The 24,976-nt window shown below is 38.9% G+C and overlaps 1 protein-coding gene across 2 annotated transcripts in view; it reads left to right on the top strand.

Moving 5' to 3' along the window:
- Adgrb3 (adhesion G protein-coupled receptor B3) overlaps positions 1–24,976 on the top strand; it is a 665,862-nt gene that overhangs the window by 522,450 nt on the left and 118,436 nt on the right. For both annotated transcript variants that reach the window (XM_010617866.3, XM_010617865.3), the window contains exons 16-18: positions 2,149–2,275; positions 3,903–4,006; positions 7,899–8,001. In XM_010617866.3, coding sequence (XP_010616168.1) covers positions 2,149–2,275; positions 3,903–4,006; positions 7,899–8,001 — 334 coding nt within the window. The remainder of the gene's footprint in view (positions 1–2,148; positions 2,276–3,902; positions 4,007–7,898; positions 8,002–24,976) is intronic.

Raw genomic sequence — 24,976 nt, 5'->3', positions numbered from 1 at the left:
AGTTCAATCCCTGGTGCAAAATAATAATAATAATAATAATAATAATAATAATAATAATAATAATTTTGTTTCATATGGAGCTCTTTTTTCCATACTGAGGATTGAACCCAGGACCTTACCACTGAGTAACGTCTCCCTAATGCCTAGACTGGGTTCAAACTTTTGATCCTCCTGCCTCAGCCTCTCAGAATGCTGGGATTGCAGGTGTGTGCCCCATAAATTCATATTTATGATAAAGCGTTTCTTTATTGAGATATTGGGCATAACCCCATAATGTGAAACACATAAGTAGTGGACTTCATCTCAAAACTAAAGATACTGCGTTAAAGTAAAACTGCCATCCAGGGTGAATAATGTAGAAACGCTGTAAAACCTGTCGGATTCTCAGATGTTTTCACCTTATTTGAATTTTGATCAGCTGAGATAAATGATTTTCCTTTGGCCTTAATTAACTCTTTGTCCTGAAAAGATAAGAGACAAGCAGCTAATGAAATAAACTGACAAGCTGCTGTATTGGGGTAGAATTGGGTTTTAATACTGTTGCAGTTGGAGGTACACTGATAGTGTTTTTCTTAAATTTGGCATTATTGTGTGACAGAGAGCAGAGACTTGACAAAATTCGTCAGTGACTAATACTGAGAAGTATTTGGGAAAAGTTGAGTATAATTTTCATCTAACTCTTCCCAAATATACTGTATGCCTTCTTAAAAGAAATTGTAATTAAGAATGTATTGTGTCATGAATTTTAATGACATCAAACCATGAATATTAAAAAGGTATTGCTTGTAATTTCCAGAAAGCAATAGTGCGGAATGTATTCCGTAACTCAAGTTGGAAGTAAAACTGGCACAGAGAAACCTCTCCTGGAAAATAGAATCTGTGCACATTCTCCCCAAAAGCTTTAGGCATTCAGAGGTGCAGAAGACGAAACAAAAAGTATTTCATTAAAATTAACACCAAGCCGTGTGGTTTTCTTTTTGAGTTCTAGAGTCATTTTGAACACGAATAGTAAGCTGTCTTTCAGTGTACGTACACGCGTACATACGGGTTTGCTGGCTGAAGGTCCCCATGCTTGGGCGGAGGGGAGGTGACACCTGGTGCGTGCAACACGGAACACGTGTAATGATGACAGCTGATTGGTGGAGCTCTGTAGCCTTTTTTCTTCTTTTTCGCCCTTTCTATAGAGTAGTTCAGCTGGGGGAGAAGAGTTCTCACCCCCCCACACACTGGGAAGACGTAGGTAGATACCATTTTTATTGTTCTGCTGGGGTGGAAAATAAACCATATGCTTTAGCATTGTGAGTGGCTCCACCAAAGAGAAAATCAAATCAGGCCGTCTTTTCCCCCTCTTCCTGGACTTTGGGGTGGATTTATTCTTCTAAATGTTCCAGCGGACTTGGGTTTAGTTTAATGCTTCTGCCCCGGGGTGGAGAGGCAGCGGAGGGGGAGAGGTGTCCAGGGCTTCCGAGGGGCCCTGGGCTGAGGGAAGAGTGGCGTGAAAGCCGCTGTCTGAAGCGCCCCCTCCGCTGGATGCCAGGCGAAGGCAGGGAGAGTCGGCACCAGCTGATGCCGCTGCTTCTGCTTCCCGTTTCCAGGGTGAAATTTTCACAGCAGCTGATTCTGAAGGGAGGAAAAATCCCTAACCAGCAGCAGAGAGGATCCTACCACCCAATCCAAGCTATGTAACCTTTTAGGCAGGCTTTTGAGAGAAATCCGCATGTTTAAAGCCGGCGTTCGTGGTCCCAGTGACTGGCCGGGAAGCAGCGCTGGTATGAAAATACGAAAAGCCTCTCTCCGCTCAGAGTGTTTGCAGCGATCCGATGAGCCTAGGAAGCGGTTGCCAAGGCTCTAGCGGGCTCGCGCCGCCGCCGTGCCTCGCAGGGGGCTGCCCAGAGCTGGCCCTGCCTTCAGCACCCCGGCCCTGGACAGCGCTCCGCGCGCTGCACCGCCGCGGGCTCGCTGTTTTCCACTCTTGCTTTGCATTACTGGAGATGCATTTAAATTACGCCCTGTTCAACAGCAAGTAGATTTTTTTTTTCCTGTACGGGAATTACAGTAGATGATTCTCTCAATTAAACTGCATTTTCTTCTGCACGGATTTGGCTGACAGGCGTATTTATCCCGATCTCACCCCCACCCCCGTTGCAGGAACGAGTCTTTGGGAACGTGGTCCACGCAGGGATGTAAAACTGTGCTAACCGATGCATCCCATACGAAGTGCTTATGTGATCGTCTCTCTACCTTCGCCATTTTGGCTCAGCAACCTAGAGAAATAGTAAGTAACAAAGGGAAAACACGGCTGTAACGCAAAGGCAGGGGCATTGTGGAGTGTTTCTCCAGGGAGCTGCATTTTAAATGGGGAAATAGGAAAGATTGCAGGGTGGCAAAATTGGGTTTGTCTCCTCCTTAGCTCCAGTAGCTGAGGAAAATGAATTCTAGTTGCTGTGCTGTAACTAAATTCTACTCAATTTTATGTCTTCTAACTTGAATTTTCTGCAGTACAGTTTGGAGGATGTACTCCCATCATATTCCTAATATGCTGTGAACTTTCACAGAAAAATAATTGCCAACTAAACCTTTATTTTAAAACTGGAAAGCTCTTTTGGGGGAATATGTGAGCATACTGTTAGTAGTAGAATGGAGACCCCGGACACTATGGCCAAGCACAGTGCATATCTGCATTGGGTATTTTCACTACAGGTTTTCTGAGGGTGTCCTTGGAGATATCTATCTATAGAGATATCTGTAGATATAGATATAGATAGATACATATCTCCAAATAATGAAGTTTTTATGGAAGCATGGATGTCCAAAATTGTTCCTTAAAAGTATATTGGTTTTGCAAAAGTAGTTTCTGAAAAAGACAGCTGTATGAGACTAAAAGAAAAATAATATTCTCATGCCATGTATTTTAAGAAAAGATGATAAAAATAGGAATACTGAAAAATGATCACTCAGATGAATATGACTTTCTGCCTAAATAAGGCCTCAGTAAGCATCACTCTTATTTCTTTTGATGACAAACGTATCTCATAATATCATTTGAGATACATATTTAAAGTTTGGGGATACATTTAATACTAACACGTATTTCTTCAAACTCCCAATATAAAATTATGAAAAAACGACAGATTTCATTAGTTAATTTTACATTCATGTCTAAGGAAAGAAACCTCTTGGATCAGGGGATGCATGTAATCTTTATCTATGTTTTATAAGATATAAGGCTTACTTATTTTTCAAGGTCATGTTTTAGGAGCTGACACTGTCATTAGAGACTGATATCATCACATATTTTGTTTGTAAAAATCACCAATATATTTTTTAAAGTCTTAAGTTTGGCATTGTACTTTCTTCTTTATCTTTAGAGGCCAAGTGAAATTTAATGTGAGAATGCTCGACTTAGAGCAAAGTTGTCAAAAGTCAGAAAGTTTGAAAATCTTTTCTATCTGTATACCAGAAGTGGGTAACCGAGTGTGTTCCAAATAGAAATACTGGGGTGTATCTTACCCAGAATCATGTCATGAAGTGACTAAACTGTCATTAATTTTAAAACATGAATTCTGCTTCAGATTTCAAGTAAAGAAAATTTAACATGCGAACATTGACCAAGTTACAGTTTTGGGTCTGTGTTTTAGAAAGCTCTAAGTAGATAATGTTCCACGGTCAAGCATTTAAAACTCTAAGGACTGTGTTACTTCACAGTGTGAGACAAAAGGGAGCTGGAGTTAGTCCTTTTAGGAGTTGGGAATATGTGAGCTGAGTGGATCCATAGATCATTATCTGGTAACTATGACAACTACTCAGACTGTCTTTGAGTGATAGCTCAGTTTTGCTGAGTCTTGAAGTGTTTTATTCCATTGAACTTTTCTTTCTTCTTTCCTGTCTGTTTTCATTTACAGATCATGGAATCCTCTGGCACACCTTCCGTTACCCTCATAGTAGGCAGTGGCCTTTCTTGCCTGGCCTTGATCACCCTAGCAGTTGTCTATGCAGCACTGTGGAGGTATGTCATCAGTCCATGGGCTTGGAATGCTCAGTTGTTCAGAGCTAGATGAGGGAAAGAGAACCATTGCATGTCTGCTGTTTTCTTAATTTGCTGAAAGTAGTATTTTTACAACAGTTTTAATTGCTCTAACTAAGCTTTAGTCAATGATACATATTTACCTAATTTTTGTTTTTGGATTTGTTTTTGGTAAAACACACACACACACACACACACACACACACACACACACACACACACTTCTTCCCAGTTCAAATGATGATAGCCTTTAATAACAAGTTGCTTACCTCTACTCATGATGTTTTTATACCTCAACTCCAGTGGATGTGTGGCTTCTATTTATACCAATTGCAGTTGAACCTGAGAATTTAACTGGCACAGGGAGTTAATTTCCTTTTTATAGAAATAGGATTGTACTTTCTTGAGTTTCACACATTTCCAGAACATCCCACACAGTGAGTGAAGCTTTCTCTAGTAAGAATGCTCAGATGGAGGACCACAAAGCTCTAGAAAAGGCCCCTTGGTGGAGAATAATAAGTCAGATTCTGACAAATTGGTTATAAGTCACAGAAATATATAAACAAAGGGAAATCTTTGACAATATATAAAATTGTATCTATTTGATATTTTCTGAAAACAATACTTCTCTAATTAATTTCTCTAATATTTCTTATTCTACTATAAGAAGTAAGTCTGAGAGATGTTTTTATGTTCACTGTATATTGACTGTGAATATATAACTACTTGGCCCACCTCTCTTTGGATTTTATAGTTTTGTTATATTTTTTATATCCATTTTGATTATTAGAAATGGTCAAAAATACAGATAAATAAGTACTTTTCTTGAATATTTGCAACATTAAAACTACAAAAGTTGATGGTCTTACTTCAAAGAACTGCCAGTCTTTATTTTTTACTTAAGGTATTTAAAAGCTCAGTTGCAAAAATAAAATTTAATTACAATTTAATGAGGGAAGACCATTTGACTTAACATCTATTTTTAAAAAATTATTGCTCTCCATGAGTCTTAGTCTTTTGAGGACAAGAATTAATTTCAAGAAATGTTGTGTGCTTCCTACCAAAATAAAACATACACCTATTTTGGTCCATTGTCACAGTTCATAACAGAAGTCCCACATCCATATGAAGGAGTTATCTGGTAGTAAAACACACAACAAAGTGGGGCAGTCTGGTAAAGTATGGCCAATTCTGGGAGATGAAATAAGAGCTTAGTTTCACTGTGGCATTTCAGAGAACAGAATCCTGGGTCCCTGGCTGTCAATGAGGCATTGTCTTGTAAGGGAAAGATGGGAAAAAAGTTGGGATGTAGACAACTGTTTCCAAATTGTCCAAGTGTCTTCATCATGTAAGGGATAGAATATTAGATAATCACAGCAACATCCTAATTCATGCCTACTAAGTATCTAGAACTAAATTCTTTGTCTTGGCGCTTTATGGTTTGAGCAGCAGTTCCATTTTCTCTTTATACCTCAATGCAATTCAGCTAACATGAGTATAAGCATTGTCAGTAAAAGTCTATTTAAAATGGATCATAGATATATTGGATTACTTAGTCCACAATAAAACTTTCTTTAATTTAGAAAATAAAGCAAAATCACTAACTACAAGTTTTTAAAGAATTATAGAAACACCTCAAAGTGTCTTTGAAAACTTTAAGAATTATAAAATAGAGTATGAAGAAACAGTACAAATTTGGATTCATAATAGTTAAATGTTCATCAACAGAAGAACTGAAGTAATAGTTATAGTTTGAAAGAAGTAAGGCCGGGGGATTTAGCTCAGCAGTTTGGTGGCCTGCCTTGCAAGCCCAAGGACCCGAGTTCAATCCCCTGTGCCAAAAAAAAAAAAAAAAAAAAAAAAAAAAAAAAAAATGCAAATACTCATGAATTACTAAGTGGGTCTCATAGCACGATGAACAGAAAATATTCTGTAGACACCAAATTTACCCTAGTAATAAGGATGTTAGGATCCTTCTGCTTTTTTTCTTAATTAAAATGTTTAGACATTTGGACTTCCTAATAATGTCTTTATATCTCATCTGCTATCGTGAAATTTGTGAGTGTTCCATGCAGCTCTTCAGAAATGTTTACTACAGGTTTAAGAGTATGGCTCAGTTGTGGGGGACTTGCCTAGACGTGTAAGGCCCTGAGTTCAATCCCCAGAACGCCAAAGAAACAGATGAAGCAGTTACCAGACTGAGTTATGCTCTTTTCATTTATAGGTGCGTTCTCTGTTACATTGTTGCATCAAAGAGCAATTGAGCAAGTCTTTTTAATGGGTGATTGACATGAGGCATCCACAAATTTAGTTTAAAGCATGAAATGTAGTATAAAGGTACTGAAAGTGGAGCTGCTTCACGGCAATTTTTAAGGCAACAGCATGACTCACTATGGAAGATGATGGAAACTTCTAGACTCTGGAGTGGTCAGTTCTGGGTTTTTTATTGCCCCAGTTTTTTTATCTCTAAAACCAAAAATATCATTGGAACCATTTTAATAGTGGCATGTGTGTGCCTGTACTGAATGAATATCATTAATACCATATAAAGGGTTAATTTTGTAAAATTCTTAAAGATTTTACGTTACATCCCCCGTACACACCACAAAAGAACAACTTAATATTTGATGATGTCTTTAGTGTCCTCGTGTGTGCTTTGTTATATTTTTAGTTACTTATGGTACAGAGATAAAGCTTAGCAACAATTGAAGCTGTTTTGTGCTGAGAATTGACCTAGGTTGTCTCACATGGTTTTGTTCTCTGAAGACAGGAAAGTTATATCATAAAATCTGCTTTGGGTACTTTGGTGTGACTTTTGTTGTTTTACTCTTATTTCTGAAGTATGTAATGAAATGTGGGGGTTTTGGCTAAATATTTTCCAAAGACAGGGTGTGGGAGAGAGAGAGCTTTGTCAGATTTTGTCTCCTGAAGAGTAGCTCTAGCTCTTTGGCACCCCTGTCCAGAACTGCACGGGAAAGCCCACGCCTGCTGTGGGATGTAATTCCCCATTATAATACAAATTGAACAGGTTGAAACACACAGCTAGTGCAAGGTTGTCTTTTAGTTACTGTCAGTAATTTACCACAGAGTACAATAAAACAACATAGCTGTTACCTTTTCAGGGTAAACAGCTGGTAGAACATTTGATTCCAAGCATTTTTTATTGTGGCTTACATTCTTGCTGCACGTAACAGTCACATACCCCAAGTAATATTCTACCCTAATGGTAGACTACCTTTGTGAAATGGATTCATTTTCAGACGTAAAGAATTATTTTCTTTCTTTGTTTCTTCTCCTTCTTCTTTTCTTTCTTTCTTGGACAAGTGTCATTATTCAGATCTATAAGTGACAGCCTGATTATGTGAAAATGCTAGAGTGGTTGAAAGTATTCGTGGTTTCATGCAAGTAAACATGTCTTTCTAGCAGAGGGACACTTCAGAAGATATGGGGGTCTTCTGATTCTCAGTTTCTATTGGTTGATATATATGGTAATACTAAGCATAGTGGACATGAACATATACATATATAAGGGTGACTTTACTCGTTTATGTATTTCCAAGGAATTTTATATTTCTGGCTCAGTGAGTGTGTCAAAATCATAGTTGTGCAACCTAGGCTATGTCAGAAGTGCCACATTCTTCACACTAGTGTCTAAGGAAAAAACAATAAATGTAAAAGACTCCTGTACATGCCATGTGCTACAAAATTAGGTCTCTAAGAAAAATACTCATAAGGAACAGTTTTTTATATTTCCATTTCTTTGAAGGTTGTCTTTCCCTGGTATTTCCAGATGAATTCCACCAACAGCGCACAGTGTAACTTTTCATCTTTCTGTTGAATTTTGAAGGTGGACATTCTTTATTTCTCTGGCCAGGTACATCCGCTCTGAGAGGTCCATCATTCTGATTAACTTCTGCCTGTCTATCATCTCCTCCAACATCCTCATCTTGGTTGGACAGACTCAGACACACAATAAGGTATGGCTGGAAATTTTTTTGCATTCTCTTTCCATGTTTATGTGTTGGCATATACTTGGTTATTGATAGTCTAAACATTTATTCTACATAGCTTGTTTTAAATTTTTTAATTATCTTCTTGGTTTCTGAATAAAAGTATTTTCTGTTGCACTGAATAGTCATTCATTGGATTAATTTCCTGCATATTAGAGGCTTTATAATAAGAAACATTATATTTATATAACAGTAAACATTATAGCAAAGCCTTATGAGTTCAAAGCCTTGGTTCAAAAGCACAGCTTTGATGATAATCAGTTTTAATAGGATCCATCTTTAATCAGATATAGGCCTGTGTCTTGGTCCATTTTAAAATACTGATTCCTAAAAGGCAGCTATAAATGGCTTACAAATATGACAGTACTTTGAAAATCCATCCTCCCAAAATACTTATAGTCATTGAACAGAAAGAAAGTAATAGGTAAGACTATATTTCCTAGATTTTGTATCTTTCATAATTTTTATTTACCCAAAAAGTATTTTGGTTAACCAACATTAGAGTTAACTGCAAATCACTATATGGAACATAATAGCAGCATGTGCTGTTTACTCTCGTATGTAGTATTGACTGCTTTATATGAATTGAATGGCTAATTTTCCAGAAATAACTATCTTTACTAAGCTATTCTGAAAAGCATTCCAAGAGACCCATAATAACAATGTCAGTTAACATTCCCCAGCTTCAAAACCAGTATGTGAAATGCCACTCTGAAAACTTATTTGTCACAATTTTAGCCCTGTTCTTTTTTCAACTTTTAAGTTTCAACTTAAAGCAAATAATTGGGAATTTTCCCCACAATCTATCTCTCTCTCTCTGTCTCTCTCTCTCTCTCTGTCTGTCTGTCTGTCTCTCTCTCTCTCTCTCTCTCTCTCTCTCTTCTCTCTCTCTCTCTCTCTTCTTGATACTGGGGATCGAGCTTTCGGGCCTTCCACTTGTGAGGCAGGTGGCATAGTCACTGAACTAAAACCCTGACCCCATAAACTTAAAAAAAAAAAAATGCATCTTTCAGTAGGTTCTTTGATATCCACAAGACACAAACCTGCCTCTCTAAGACTAGTGATTCTCAGTCAGGCATGGTGGCGCATGCCTATAATCCCAACACTTGGGAGGCTGAGGCAGGAGGATCACTGTGAGTTGGAGACCAGCCTGGGCTACATAGTGAGTTTCAGGTCAGTCTTGTGAGACCCTGTCTCAAAAAATCAAAAAAAAAAAAGGCTAGTGATTCTCACTCCCAAAAAATCTTACTCTGGATCTGGTGGGGCCTAGGATACCATCTAGGTGATTCTGATTAAGGGTTCTTTTTGGACCATGCTGCTCTAGGCTGCAGAAGGCCCAAAGAGCAAAGCCACTAATGCTAAAGGACAAAACAAAATCAATCCAAGAAAGGTAAAAAGAGTACTTTCATGTGTTTGAATATCTTTTTCCCATTTTTTTTCCTGTGTCTTCTCAAAGAAGGTGAAAGAAATTACATTCCATTAAGATATAGTTCATGGCCATTTAATATAAACTTTCAAAAGAAATAGATCATTAAAAGAAAAAACAAGAGAGAGAAAGAAGGATCAAAGAAAGGTGAGGGAGACGCCCACTGGAGAAAGAAGGTACAAAAAGTCAGTAGATGAAGTGAGGACAGACATGAGAGGGAAAGGGAAAATACTGAGGAAGCAAGGGGCAGGGCACAGAGGCAAAGAAGAGGACGCGTCCTGAAGAGTCACCTTCAGCCTTCTGCTTTTGGTGTTTATAGGTTAATACTGAGTCATTTAACTCTTGAACTGCTGTGGTCCTTGCACTGCTACTCAGAGAAAGAGAGCCTCCTTCTGCAGCAGAAATCATGTTCTGAATCTTCCTGAATCCATGATTCAGGAAAAAAAATCAAAATCCTGTCACTTTAGCCTATACTTCAAGCTTTTCCTATGAAATCTTCCCTACCTGTCCCTCTTTACGCTCCAAACTTTCTCAAGTTTTGCTACTCATCAGACTATAGAAAACAGCATGCTCTTTAGTAGGAAATATGCTTTTAAAACTGTTTCCTTCTGTGTGGCAAAGCTCTTACAAGTTCTGAGCCAGGTAGTAGAGTAGAATTTCCTACAAAGTCTACTACAAATTATTACAATTACGGTCTAAGTACCGCTGTCCAATAGAAATCCAATAAATGCAAGACAGAAATGCAAACCATAAATGTGATTTAATTTTTAAAGTAGCTACCTTTAAAAAAATCAAAAGAAGTGGGTGCCATTAATTTAAATATATTGTACTTACTCAAATACCATGTTATGACTCAAACATAGAATTAGTATAAAATTATTAATGCAATGTTTTGCAGTTGTGTTTAAGTCTTCAGAATGGGGCACACATTTCATTCTTTCAGCACTTCTGTTCGACCACCTGCATTTCATGCGCTCAAGGCCACCTGAACCTAGTGACTGCCGTGTTACTTAGCTCCAGATGGGAGCAATATTCAAAAACCAAACTGTGTCCAACAGTCACATTCTGCCTGCCCATTTGGCCCTTTGCTGGTTTTCAATATCCTCATTTTTTCATAAAAATGTCTTCTTGATAGTATCTTCAAATATTACGAATATCAAAAGCAAGATAAGGCAAGCTCAGCTTTACGTTCCATTTATAATTGTAAGGAATGATTGGTATGTGGTTGTTTTTAAAAAGCAATCGGTGTGGTTTGGCTTCTCCCCTGGTATGTAACTACAGGATAGAGTCCATGTGGTTTTAGAAAGATTGTGGATCTTTTCTAGAGTGACTGTGGTAAGTTTTGCTGTAAATTATTGATGTGTGTGGGGCAGTGTAGGGGACAGGTGAGGGTGATTCTGTGGTTTTCTCTTGTTCTATGTTGATTTTGTTTTATTACTTCTGCATAGATGTTGCAAGTTAGGTCAGTTCATATCAGAGTGATGTAAGAGGAAAAATAGAAAAAGCAGAATTTTATTCTAAGTCATTTTCAAGAATACCAAGCTTTCCACTGGGAATAGTTGCAGATGTCACTGTGCTATATGGTTTAAATTGAATTAAACTGGTCTGACTTGGTTTTATACACGATATTTTGGTTTGTGAAAAGGTTTACCTGTTTTGCTTTCTGTTTTTCCATAATGAAAGTGTCTATCATTTACATAAATGTATAATGTACTATAAATTCTGAGAAACTGTTTTTTAAATAGATAAAAAATATTGATTGGTGGGCAAAGTGTTTTATTTAGGTTGTATATAGGACTCCAAGGGTGTGGGCATTTTGTAATCGGTCTGATTCTTATCTTTGACTACCCTGATAAGTACTGATTGATGCTTCAGTATTCCCTGCTTGGAAAATGCAAGTGCCTGAGAGACTCTTAAACAAATTGTTTGGTACTGTCTCCGAGAGAGTTGCCATGGCTAGTTTGTAGAAAAATTGGTCTTTGACGGTGATATTCAGAACAGTTTTGAAGCGTCGTAGTAGAGTCGTTCTCTGAGTGACTTGTTGGAATATAATTGACCTGACCTGCTGTCTGCTTCCTTTTGAAATGAGATAGAAACAAGCTAAAATAATTCATTTGAAATTATCTGTGTATTCAAATCTTTAAAGCCGGGCGTGGTGGCACATGCCTGTAATCCTAGCACTCAGGAGGCTGAGGCAGGAGGATCGCTGTGAGTTCGAGATCAGATGGGGCTACACAGTGAGTTCAGATCAGTCTCAACTACATAGTGAGACCCTGTCTCCAAAAACAAACAAACAAAAAAACAAATCTTTAAAGTATAGGTTCAGTTGCTGCCAGCAAAGTAAAGAATCCAGTGGTTTCTTTTATCTCTTGTTAAAATGCTGATGTAAAATTTATTACAACTCACTTCATTATAGTTTCAGCTTTCTCATAAAGCAACTTTGCCCTTTGTTTTCTTTATGTATTTAAAAGTTTAATAACTAGGATGTTCATGTATCCCTGAAATTTATTTGTAAAGTGTTTCTTCATACCTTAGAGTATGGATTTTTTTTGTTGAGCAGTATGCACTGTATTTGGCAATCATATTTTACAGAAAGCCACTATTATTTCAGATACAGGTAATTAAATTCTGAAAATAGTTTTTCCAGTCACAAAAGATATATTTCTGCTTCTTCTCAAAAGACTTTGAGGTAATTTATCTGAGACTGAAGATCTCAGAGCACATATGAAGGCTGAATTTGGCAAAATTGTTTTTGTTGCTGTTTGGCTAGATGATGATGGAAACCCCAGAACTTCTGAGTGCTGGGCTATCTGTTACTCATTACCAGGTTCTTGTGAATGTAAATCTACCTGCAGATATTTACTACATCAGTAGTCATTAGCAAATCAGAGAAAAACCTGTTGTGGAAGCTCAATGAGCAACTCAGTCTTTGTCCTTTTATCTGCTTTGATGCACTCTGCACATAAAATCCCCTCGAAGTGGACATGGTAGAGGCAGGGTTCTGGGACCTAAGTCAGCGACTGTCGATCGGATATACTCCTGATCCTCTGCCCGGGCACTCGAGAATGAAGATCAATCTGTGGGTCCTGTCCCTGCAGGTCCAGGATTTAGGCCTCATTGGAATCTTATGTACATTACCTTCAAGAATGAAAAGCATTCCGTGGCATGAGCCAATCTCTGTATACCACATACTTTTATTTTCACCAATGGAATCACATTAATACATCAATCAAAATGGTTAACCAGATGATTCATCAATAAAGACCAATTTTGCACACTCACTTTGATAAGGAGTGAAGTGTCGATTGTGTATAAATACATCCAAATCCGAAGGACCTGAGGTTGCTGCCTCTGAAGAATGGGCCTTAGGAAAATAACACCAGGGGACCATCACGGTCTGTGTGTTTCTAGATCGCTCCTGAAGTTAAAGGCTAAAGTACTTAGTAACAATATATAGTATGGTATTAAAACACCAGAGTGTTATGAAGTGAATCACAGACATCTAGCAAGCACAAGAAATTAGCATTTTGAGAAGCCGTTGAATGTGAGAGGACAAAATTAAATACCAACTTTAGTCTTAAAAGATCTAAAGGTCAAGCAAAAAATCTCATCGACAGACACAGGGACGCTTCTAAATTCTTTGTGATTGGCAGGCATTTCCTTTATAATATTTTTTGTGTGTTTATTCAGTATTGTGTAATGATTTATTCACTGCATACATTTTATGATGACACAGGTATTAGCATTCCTCCTCATTATTTTCTTTTCATCTTACAAAGAAGGTCAAGCAGGGAGAGGACAGACAGGCTTCTGCCAAACCCAAGTATTTCGTACTGAGAGCTTCCCTCTTGGACAGGGAAAAGAACTGCACATGCCCTCAATCCCTCACAGTCAAGTGGGGCTTGCAGGGCCTCCTTCACCTTGATGTTACTGCGTACTTTTAGTGATGTGGCCTCAATTTGTTAGGTTTTATTTGTTTCTTCTTCCTTTAAGTTTGTTGGTATGTTTTGGGTCTACATTATGACCATATTTATCATTGGGATTTGTACCTGTACATGATATATCTTGGTTCTTGTTTTTTCTCCATTTCCTTTCCCTCCCTTCTACCGCATCCACCCCTGCATATTTACAAGAGCTTTGTTTCCGTTTTTCCTTTTCTCATATTTTTTCTTTTCCTACTTTCCTTTCCTCCACCCCACCTCCCTACTCCCCCTTCCCCACTGAACCTTTTCTTACTGTTTCACACTCTCATTTACACTTTCAGTTTCTCACACCAAAAAGACTATTTGGTATTTACACACGTGTGTCCTGTTTATGTCACTTAAGAGTATGTCCTCAGTGTGCATCCACTTAGCTATAAATGTCTCTAGTTTCTGGTTCTTTATGGCTGAGCAGTGTACCATTTTATTTTTTTAATCTTATTTATCCAGTCACCAGTATGTGGGCATTTGTGCCGTCTCCAAGGTTTAGCTATGACAACCTGTGCCACTATGAACATGGGTGCAGCATATATGGATGTGGTATGATGCGTGGGATGCATGTAATTCTTTTAGGAAGATACCCAGCAGGGGAATAGCTGAGTCAAATAACACTTCTAATCTTAGTATTTTCATGGATCTCCACAAGGATTTCCACAGTGCTTGCACCAGTCTGCACTCCCACCAACAGTGGAGCAGGATTCCTTTCTCCCCACAACCCCACCAACATTTGTTACTGGTTGATTTCTTGATAGCAGCCATTCTTTCTGGGGTGAGGTGGAATCTCGGTGTCGTTTTCATCTGTGTCTCTCAAATGACCAGTGATGTGGAACATTTTTTCATGTGTTTATTTGCTGTTTCTACTTCTTTGTCAGAGAAATATCTATTCACTTCAGATGCCCATTTTTGGATTGGGTCTTTGAATTTGGGGGCGGTCTGGTTTTTTTAACTTCTTTGTATATTCTGAGGAAATACTCTGTCTGAGGAACAACTGGTAATCATTTTTTTCCCCACATTGTGAGCTATAGAAAAAAAATCCTATGATTCTTTATGTATATAGAATCAGATGATATAAGATATGCATTTTATTTCAGTCTTACATAAGATACAGAAATGCTCTGCCCTGTAGCACTTTTTAAAAGCCACATACTCTGCAAAATTATCTAATTTCGTCTTGTGCTTATTTATCCTTTATAAAGACGTTGACATATTTTCATTCTATAGTTTGTATACAGACAGTTAGTGAAGTGGTCCACATGAGAGGGCTATACTCGTTCTAAAGGAAGAGGTTTTTGTTTTGTAAGAATAATTGGCTTTTATAAGATCTCAGACTTGCATACCTTTAGTTGGGTCAGGAACTCACCGTTGCACCTAGTTCTCCATGACTTTCTTTTGCATGAATCTGGCTTCTCCCCACATTTACTCACAGCAAGCCCGGCTTCTGACTGCCTGCATTTTCAGCTTCTGAGAAGGAACATTACATGAGGTCTTCCCAGCTGCGTGTTCTGTCCTCCAAAGCTATGTTCGTGGCCCTTACAGTCGGTGCTCTCCACATTCCCCTGGGCTGTATCAGCATCTGAAGGGGCGGTGCCGAGCGCCTTCAGCTGTGTAGGCCTAAGCACGGAGGCACACCAGTGCTCTCTGCTGTGCAACCTGGAGCGTGATACGCAGAGACTTCAGTCCTTAGCTTCTTCTCAGGCTTACATGAGATGGCACCTCGCAGTACTTAACCCAATCCTAGCACTCCATAAGCAACCCTTAAACATTAGTTGTGACCGTGCCAGTGGTCACAACTCTCACTTGTACATGTGATTCTGCCCTCTTCTGAGCTTTGTGTTTCTCTTGCCCAATTTTGTACTCACCACTTGCAACCCCACTGTATCCCAGCACATCTTGTAAAAATGGAACACCTTTTCTGTAGTCACCGACCCACTTAACTTTGAGAGTTACCTGTGGTCTCTCCTCATAGTAAGTCTAATAAATCAGTCACCTGTGCCATTGAACTTCCAGATATTTCTCAAACTTAGCGTCTTCCTGCTATCTAGTGCTGATCATGATTTCCACTTCGGGCATCATGAAACCCACCCTTTTTGTCCTGTGGCATAAGTGGCAGAAGTAAGATTCAGATCTACCACTCCCTTTTCCTGTGTGCACATTCATTGTCGCGTTCTCTCCAGCAGAAGCGAGTTCCAAACTACGCTCAGTCACAAGCGAAGGGACATACTTTAATCTGTGAAGGTTTTTATTCACTCTCTTTTCTTGCTGGAACATACTAGAACTTCGGAATACATGTTACTTGAGAGAGAATTCTACAGCTTATAATGCTTGAGAAAACCCGCATCTTAAATATGACCATTCTGACCTCTGCATCCTCATTCTATTTTACTGACTTTTTATTTTTTACACCTGCAACTCCAAACTCCTTACAGTTCTTCAAAACCCATCTCTGGCTCTTGTTCCATGCTCTACTTCGACTTGGAACATGACTCGTCCATGACCACCGTGACTGACGCACACCAAGGCTTGCTTGTGTGCATTCTCTGCCCCTCCTCAGTTCTTCTCTGAGGAGGCTCTTCACCTTCTCCTCTGTCTTCACTGCACACATTTGAGCCAGGACCCGGAATTCCCAGTGCCTACAAACTAATATCATAGTACCTATTTTCAGCAAGACTATCCACTCCTTAGATCAAGGCTAGGATGTGTTCATTGTTAAGTTTATTGCCAGGTACAGTGAGCATATAATAAATATTTATTGAATAAATAAGTAAATTTAGTCCATTATTTGGGCTTCTGAAGCTAAAAGCTATAATTAATTTTTACGAATAAATAGTGTCTCACTGTAGACAGGATCTCAGATGATATGATGATAAAGACTATTTCCCTGGGGCCTGTTTTAAACTGGAAGAGATTGATGACATGCTATAATATTGATCTGGTTCCTGCATTTTAGCTAAAAAGCTCCTCAAACCAAACAAATGTGAATATTTTTGCTTGATAAGTTGTATAAAATAATGTTCATACCCTTTAAGAGAAAAGTGCTTATTTATAATTTTCCTCCAAGGCAGATCCTGCCGATGATGTCCCACATGTGTGTCTACTATTTCTCCAATATGTGTGCAATCCTCATGGCTGAAGATAACACCTCTTATTTAGACTTATTAAAATTTAGCTTGTTGACTAGCTGTGATGATTGTGAAAGGATGTGACTGTAATAGGTTTGTGTGTGATTCATTTGACTCCATTTTGAGGCATCTCACTAACTGCTGGGATGATTCGGGGTTCCCCCCACACCTTTGTCAAACAAGGAAGAAAATGGTGGGTTACTTTAGCTTCTCAGTGTCCCCGGCTCCTAGCACTGAACGATTATTTTGTCCTTTTGGAATGTGTGGCATTAACAAAGAGGAAGACAGATGATGATCTAGCCCCACTGTAACCTCCTAATCTCTTGGTTATACACTTCCAGTTTTGTGTGGCAGGAGCCCGAGGCCATATTATTGGACATAGGACAAGAGATCAATATGAAGGATGGGTTCCAGGCAAGCAGAGGAGAGGGCAGTGGAATTATCTGACAGTAAGGAGTTCCTGATATGGATGTAGTGTCGGAGCCCGATGGCCTTGAGAGTCAAGAAAGCCCGTTTGGACATCTGATGAGTGCTCTCAATTCCGCCTTCAGAGCCAGGCGGGACTCCCAGAGTTAGCATTCATCCAGCGGGGGAGAGGGAGAGTGCAAGTGTCAGCCCCCCGGTGCAGGCAGTTACTTTGGAGAACACCAAGCCTACAGATTGCCTTCTGTTCATTTATCCCTGAAGAGTTGTTCATAAGTGTCCTGTGGGCAATGCAGAGGCTCCTTGGCCGATCCCACTCTCGGTCTGTCTCTGTCTGGCTCCACACCTGGCCTTTAGGATTTCCAAAATGGTTTACCATGAAGTTTCTGCCATTTTGGCCTGCCCCTGTAGCTTTTGTTTGCATAGCCCATCCTCCTTGACATTGTGAGAAAGATCTTAAATTCAAAGGGAAAACAAATACCTAATGTTTTCATTCCCCTGCTTTAAAATGTACAGCAGATCTCTAAGGCCCCTGAAATGAGCTCCACATTCTCAACACCCCTGACACTCAGGGAGGCCTCTGAGATGTAAACTGACTTTGTGGGGAATAGGAAAGGCGCTCCTTCTGGACAGGTGAGCTATGTAAATAGCTTCTCTCCAGGCTGACAGGGCCTCTAGCAGGGTTTCTGGTTTAGCAGTTAAGAGCTGGGTTGCAGGTTCCCTTTCTACTCCCTACGTAGACTCTGTCTCTGCTCTCCAGGGCATCCTGCATGCACAGGGCTGCGTGTGCCTCTGTGAGTCTGTACTTGCTTTCAGCTTTGCCTGAAGAACGTCCCCACACTTCAGGAGGTAGCAATGCACATCATCTCGCTAATGCTCCTTCACTGCCCCTTTGTGCTTTGACATCACAGGGTCTGAGGTATCTCTGTAGCACCAGTCACATTCTTTTATAACTTACTATTGACCTTGGCTGCTACAACCCTCCAGAGCTCTCCTTTTCTGTTTCTAGAGTATAAAACACCAGTCTTTCTTGTGTGCATGCTTTATGCATATTTGCATGAATGAATGCAGTCATGCTCTATCTGATAAATGAGGGATACAGTAGCACACGTACAGCCACATCTACACTGAGGCCTCTACTAAGAACTATGACCCAAGTCCTTCCCTACTGACACTACTGTAATTGGCCTATGAGGAGACCCGAGTTGAGGAAAATACTGTAGACTTACTGAATACTTGTAAGACCCTGCTTTAATGGGCAATCTCGATTAAATCCGATTTCATTTTGATGCAGGATACCTGCAAGAGAATTGGAGAAGCTGAGTGGCTGTCTAGGAGTCTTACAGAAAGGTTGATGCTTACGTTTTTCTCCCCTGCATCAAACCAGTAGTGAAATTATAAGCTTCACTCTATGTACAATTTTCCCCCTTTTGCTTCTAAGTGCCTAAGGTGAACTGTTCAGAAACTGGGCTAATATGTCAACAAGGCAGCCTCTTTGTAGTACAGTTGAAAATGATTATGGAATTCCTAATACATTGTAAAATATTGAAGAGCTAAATAAACCACAGAACATGAATTTTAATACAAAGGTATTTTCACAAAAAAGAGGAAAGGCCCTTGAGTAAGATTATGATAGAGGTTTTCAATGGCCCATTGTTAAATTTTTGTGACTACACCTCCCAGGGGTCAACTCATAGGGAGGAGGATAGAATTCATGTTACCACTAAAAGATCTTTTGGCTAGGGCAAAATCTGTCTCAATAGGAGATTGAAATGGTGTGGAGAGTAAGGGAGAGAACTCCTTTCATACTTACTCCAGAATCTATTTGAGGGGTTGACGAGCTGTTAGGATAAAGGGAAATATAATAAATAGTCTACCTTTCCAGGCGATAGTCTCTGTTGAATCGACTCAACTCTGCTGTTGTCGATCTGACGCAGTCACAGACATAAAAGACTGGGTGGCTAGATTTGGCTTGGGACATTTACCAACCTTAGGCAATTTTGAATTTTTGAGAAGTATCAGTATACATACAAACTGAAGAACTACAATGCAAGTTGAGGCCAGCCTGTTTTCAGGTTGATGCTTTTAGGTAAAAATAACCTGCGGTTTTGAAATGTCTACTCAACATGGAGCCTGCAGAAGTAGAACAGGAGACCTTTGGCAATGTGTGAAAAGGCTTCTGCAGAGATAAGAAGGGGTACAAAGCACTTTGAGTTCCTCCTTTGGAGCAAGAACTAAACACAGAATTCCTTTACTTATGGTGTCTATTGGTTGCCAGTACATGAACATATGAACTAAAGCAAGGAGGGCATTTTATAAATTGAAGAGGCGGAGAAAGTACCTAACAAAGGCCCCATATGTGAGACAACAAAGCTGGTTGCCTTTATAGAAGAAAACTTTCTAAAACAGCAATCAGTGTTGAGGCCTTTCTTAGAGAAGGTCTCTCATCGGGCGATTTGGGGAACAGAAGTGACAGAAAATATATGGAGGGCAGAGTCCAGCTACATCCCCGCTCATTTCACTCATAGACAGTCTACTTCTTACCCTGCCCTTCCTATGACCTAGATGTTGTATATTATTATGTATATTAGATCATAAGCCTTGCTATAGCAAACCTGATGACTTAAGACCAAACACTAATGGCTATAATCATGAAAAAAACAAACACAATTGAAGATTAAAGTCTGCTTTCAATTCTTTTGTGATAGCTACTCAGTGTATTTTAAATCACATCCCTTGAAGAAATAAGTAAGCATATGACTGAATTTAGGTCTTAACTATAAAATTTAAGATGTATGAAATTCAAAATAGTGAATTATAATATTTATAGTTATTTCTGGCTGCTGGATTGAATCAAAGGTTAAGGTTTCAATTGTAATGAAAAGGAGAAGTATTAGCTTTAATAGTACAAACCCAAACAGAATTTTAACGCATTAATATTCATGAGGAAGTTCTGTGTAAAGTGTTCTAATGCTAAGTACAACACAAATAGATTTTATGTATCTCTATAGATGTGACTCTGACAGACAACACATCAGCACTATACACACAAATAAGACTACAGAGGGCTTTAAATGCATCTGATTGGTATCCATTTAACCATCCTATTGCCAACTAAATTCTGTTTGTATTTCAGTGACTTTTCCTAATGGATAATAATGATGTTTATTGCTTTTACAAAATACAAATTAGTTCTAGTTTTCCAATTTTCTTCTTCACACAGATACTTACTTTTGTTTATTTTCTTTTTATTTCACATAAGATCATCTACTTCTCTATTCAGAAACTTCTATTAAAAATTCTCTCAGGCCAGGGATTTAGCTCTGTTGTGCTGTGCCTGCCTTGGAAGCTCAAGGTCCTGAGTTCAATCACCATACCGCAAAAAAATAAAATAAAATAAAAACTCTAAACCTCAAAAATAAAGCTGAAAAATGAATCCTTTGTACCTAAGTAAAATCACCCTTTATTGAAATGAAAACGGGGCCAAAGATTTAGATCAGGGCCAAGGATTTAGCTCAGTGGTTCCGCCACCTGCCTTCCAAGCACAAGGTCCTGAGTCTGATCTCCTGTACCAAAACAAAAATAAATAAATAAAATTAATGAAAATGATCATCTGTATTTGTTATCTATTGCTACCTAACAAAGCATCTCAGGCTCTGTGGCTTCACAAAGACAGGGAACATTTGTACCCCTCGGTTTCCGGGCTCCCTTCAGCACTGCAGGAGTGCGCTGGCCTAGTAGTAGTCCTGGGCTGCCTTGACCTGTCAGTCTCCTCAGTGGAAGGCTTGCCTGGGGAGTGCGGTCTGTGAGGAGATTCCTGAGTCTGGGTGCCACTGACCTTCACTCCTCTAAACCTGGGGCTTTAAGCGCTGCTGCTTTCTAGTCACTTGTCATTTGTCAAATTCCTTAGCCTCTCTCCACAGTCTAGTGCTCTTTTAAAGTTGTAAATCAGGTCATGACACTGGTCTGCTCAAAATCCTCGAATAAGTGAAACTTGTGTTCCCCAATTGAAATGCAAAGCCCTTAAGATAGCTCCTCAACCTCCAAGGGACCTGGCTCCTGCCTGCTCGTCCCCCCCTGGGCACCTCACAGTCATTGGTTTTCCTTTCTTTTACCACATTCCCATCCCCTAGACATTCAGTAGGGTTGGCCAATGAGCCTCAGCCAGGTGACCATGTTCCTGGTTCAGGTGTGCTGTCCTGGCACAGTTATCAACAAAGCCACTTTCAAAGGCCTCCCGGCTGCTTTGTGCTGTGTACATCGTATCCTACCTGCTGGCCGTCTCCACAGCTCTGCCTCTCCCAGCCTGGCCCCTGGATAACTTGCTATGTCCTGCAAATGAAACACAACCTTCTCAGAAACACATCTCTGAGTCTCAGTCCCCCAAACCAAAACACAGTGTTTTTCCCACTACCCTTTCTGAGAGCTCAGGATTTTCCTTTCATAGTCATTGTTTTGTGTGCACATTCTTATTGAAGTTCAGAAGGGAAAGGGAAAATCCACTGGATTTATGCTGTATATGCTGCCTTGTACTGTGTCTGACGCATAACAGGAACTCATTAAATATTTTTACATGAATGAAGGAAATATCTAACTCTGCTTTTATCAATTTGGAATTGAGATGATATCATAAGGATTAAGTAAGATTGCACCTATGATTGACACAATAAGCTTTTCTTAATGAAGTATAATTGTTGAGTACAAATTATATATATTTTGGATACATAACACGATGTTTGGATATAAGTATATCTTGTGCAATGGTTGTCACAATGAACATATCACCTCCTGACATCATTGCCATTTCTTGCTTTAAGAACATTTAAGATTTACTGTTTTGGCAAATTTCCAGTATACAACAGATTATTCCTAACCATAGTTACCATTAACTCCCCAGAACTATTTATCTTATAATTAAAAGTTGGTGCCTTTCTAATTGAGGTAGAATTTCACATGCAGTGGATACATAGTGATTACTGCTATGTTAAATTCTAACCAGCACCTACCCAAAATATCCAGATCCTCGTCAAGACCTGGACCATTGCTATCACCTGCAGAGTTCTCACTATTCTCCTTCAGCCAGTCCCAACCTACATAGGCAACCGTGGTTCTGATTTCTGTCACCATGTGTTGGTTTTGTTGATTTCCAGAGATCATAAAAGTGGAATCTTACAATGAAAACTTTTTTATTCTGGCTTTTTTGCTCCGCACACTTGTTTCTGAGATGCAAACATATTGTATGTATTAGTAGTTAATTATTTTATATGACTGAGCATTGTTCCAATGTAGGACTACATCACAATTTATTTTTCTATCCTCTAAAAGATAAGTATTTAAATTTTTGGCTCCTTTGTTATTATGAATCAAAATGTTCTCAATTGCTTATAAAAGTCTAAAGGATTTTCTTTTCTCTTGGGTAAATACCTAGAAGTAGAATATCTGGATAAAAGATAGGTTGGAATATTTGTAACTTAAAGAAACAAACTGCCCAACACTTTTTCCACAGTGGTCCTACCACCTTAGCATCAGTGGTCTATAACTGTTCTAGTATTCCAGGTCCTTGCCAGTATTTTAATCTATAGTGCTTTAATAGCTGGTGAGATTTAGCACCTTTTCATAAGCTTACTGGTCATTTTACATTATCTGCCATGAAGTGTCTGTTTAACTCTTCACTCCCTTTTTTACTTAGATTGTTTCAATACGTGTGTGTGTGTGTGTGTGTGCAAGAGAGAGTGTGCAAGAGAGAATGAGAGGTATTTTCTGGGGTTTTTGTTGTATTATATGAATGACACCTGTGCTGAGCAGAAGTTTTAAATGTTATAAGGTCTTGTGTATCTTATTTTTATTCTACAGCTTGTGTTTCGTACTTTTCTATGAAAGAGATTTGCTCTTCCTCCAGGTCTCATGAATATTCTTGTGCGTAGTCTTCTGTAAGGCTTCTCTCCTACTTTTAACATTTGTGTAGACTTATGGCACATATAAGATTACTCTCTGAATGTGATATGAGGTAGGAGTTAGTGTTTACTTTATTTCATCCGGTTATACAATTGTTTTGATAGCTCATGTTGAAAATTTTTCCTTTCCCATTGAATTACTTTGATACCTTTGTAAAATCAAGTGACTTATATGTGGCTGTATGTCTGGAATTTCTGTCTTCTTTGATCTGTGTGTCTATACACACGCCCATACTACGGTCTTTATTACTTACATACTTTTATAGTAAGTCTGGAAATCAAGAGTCTTCTAGTATCATTCATATTTTTCACTACTGTTTTGCTTAATGTAGTTCTTTCATCTAGATGTGTATAATTTAGGTGTTTGTCATATCCAAATAAAGTGTAGAATAAATTTGTCAATTTCAGCAGCAACAAAAAAGCCAGTTGCAATTGCGTAGGTATTGCATCGAATCTTCAGCTTCATTTAGAAAACTGATAGCAATTTTCAACATTCTTATTTACCTACCGACAATAATCATTCCTGAGATGGAATAATCAACATGCTGTGACCTACTGGATACAGATGCTGAGAACGAAGGCACACAGTGAATTCCAGTGTTTGGGGCTCTGACATAATGTTCACTATCACACTGAAGAGCAAGGGAAGTTCCCCAGGAGACAGTGAACCCAGGGGAAAATACTCTGCTCTAAGCAGTTCTTTCTTGGTCTTGTCCTTCAATCCTTTGATTTTATTTTTTTTGTACTTTTTTGCATGGTTATTTCTAAAACACCTTATCTTCTAAAAGCAGCATATTTTTCTCCCAAAATGCTATGCAGTTCTAATATATTTTTAAACATGTATGACCACACATCGATTTTTGTTTTCTGAAAATTCCTTGAGCTTGTTTCTAAGGCCAAATGCTCGTGAGCCGCTTTTCTTCTGAGGAGTGTGGGAAGGCGTGTGCTCTGTGACTGGCATAAAATGGATTTGTGGGGAGCGAAGAAATACGCCCCTCCACATAGTCAGAGACTGGTGGTCCGCTTCTTACACGGGAGCAGCCTGGTTCTCAAATCAAGGGTGATGCTGTGAGAGGAAGAGACTAGCACTTCTTCTACTCAGCAAGCATCTTTGACTCATTCCCAGTGAGCAGGGACATTTTTTAATGAGCACTAGTGAATATTCTGTCTGGACACCATTGATGTTTTGTTACAGAAAGAATTGGTAAGTGACACACAGAGAGGCAGCAGAATGGAAGTAAAATAAAAGTTTACTCCATCAACGGGGGTCGATCACACTGAATGGCAGTGCCCTGATCAACCCAGTACTGGGCTACAACTCCTTCTTTTATAGGGTTTTACAGCCTTGAACTCATTCTGGTAGTTACATTTCATTTTCACAGTTCACATTGCTGATTTTCAAAACATGGTGGCTAGGCAGTTGAATTTCAACCCAGATGTAGCACTTCTTTGGTAGGAAAGGTTACCTTTAAAATTCATCTAGATAATCTATTCTAGCCCAGGGGAAGGGGGCATGTCTGGTCCCAAGGTTAACAATGGTTCCTTTCATTTACAAACTTTTTAGGGAGACCAGTGCCTGTTGATTCTGAACTAAACAAAGCAAAGGGCAGAGGTTAATTTACATTGTGACTTTACATTTCTATTAAAGTTTTCTCTATCAGTTTAACTTTCACTGGCTAGATTTTTTAAAATATAGGTTGTATTCTATGTTGGGCCTCTTTTAAACTGCCCAGCATCCAACTATAGAAAACAGATGCTCTTTTGCCTATTAGTACAAACATAATGAATATTATTTTCCCAAAGACAAAATCTTGCATTCAGCTATGTGTTATTAATACAGCCTAGTCTTATTTTCTGACAAGATAACAGTATGAGTGTACCTGTATGTTTTTTCAAATACTAGAGGTAATCCTGTTGTGTATCAAATGCATTTTACTGTGAGAGAGCTTTTCTGTTTTTCTCTGTGAGGCTGTTTCAGTGATACTGAAACGTGAGTGTGTAGTATAACTATTTCTATATTATTATTTTCCCGTTTGCTTT

The sequence above is a fragment of the Fukomys damarensis genome, unplaced genomic scaffold (genome assembly GCF_012274545.1).
Source record: "Fukomys damarensis isolate Sample0158 unplaced genomic scaffold, DMR_v1.0_HiC HiC_scaffold_27, whole genome shotgun sequence".
In the NCBI taxonomy this organism is placed as follows: Eukaryota; Metazoa; Chordata; class Mammalia; order Rodentia; family Bathyergidae; genus Fukomys; species Fukomys damarensis.
This window is presented reverse-complemented; position numbering and strand designations above follow the sequence as displayed.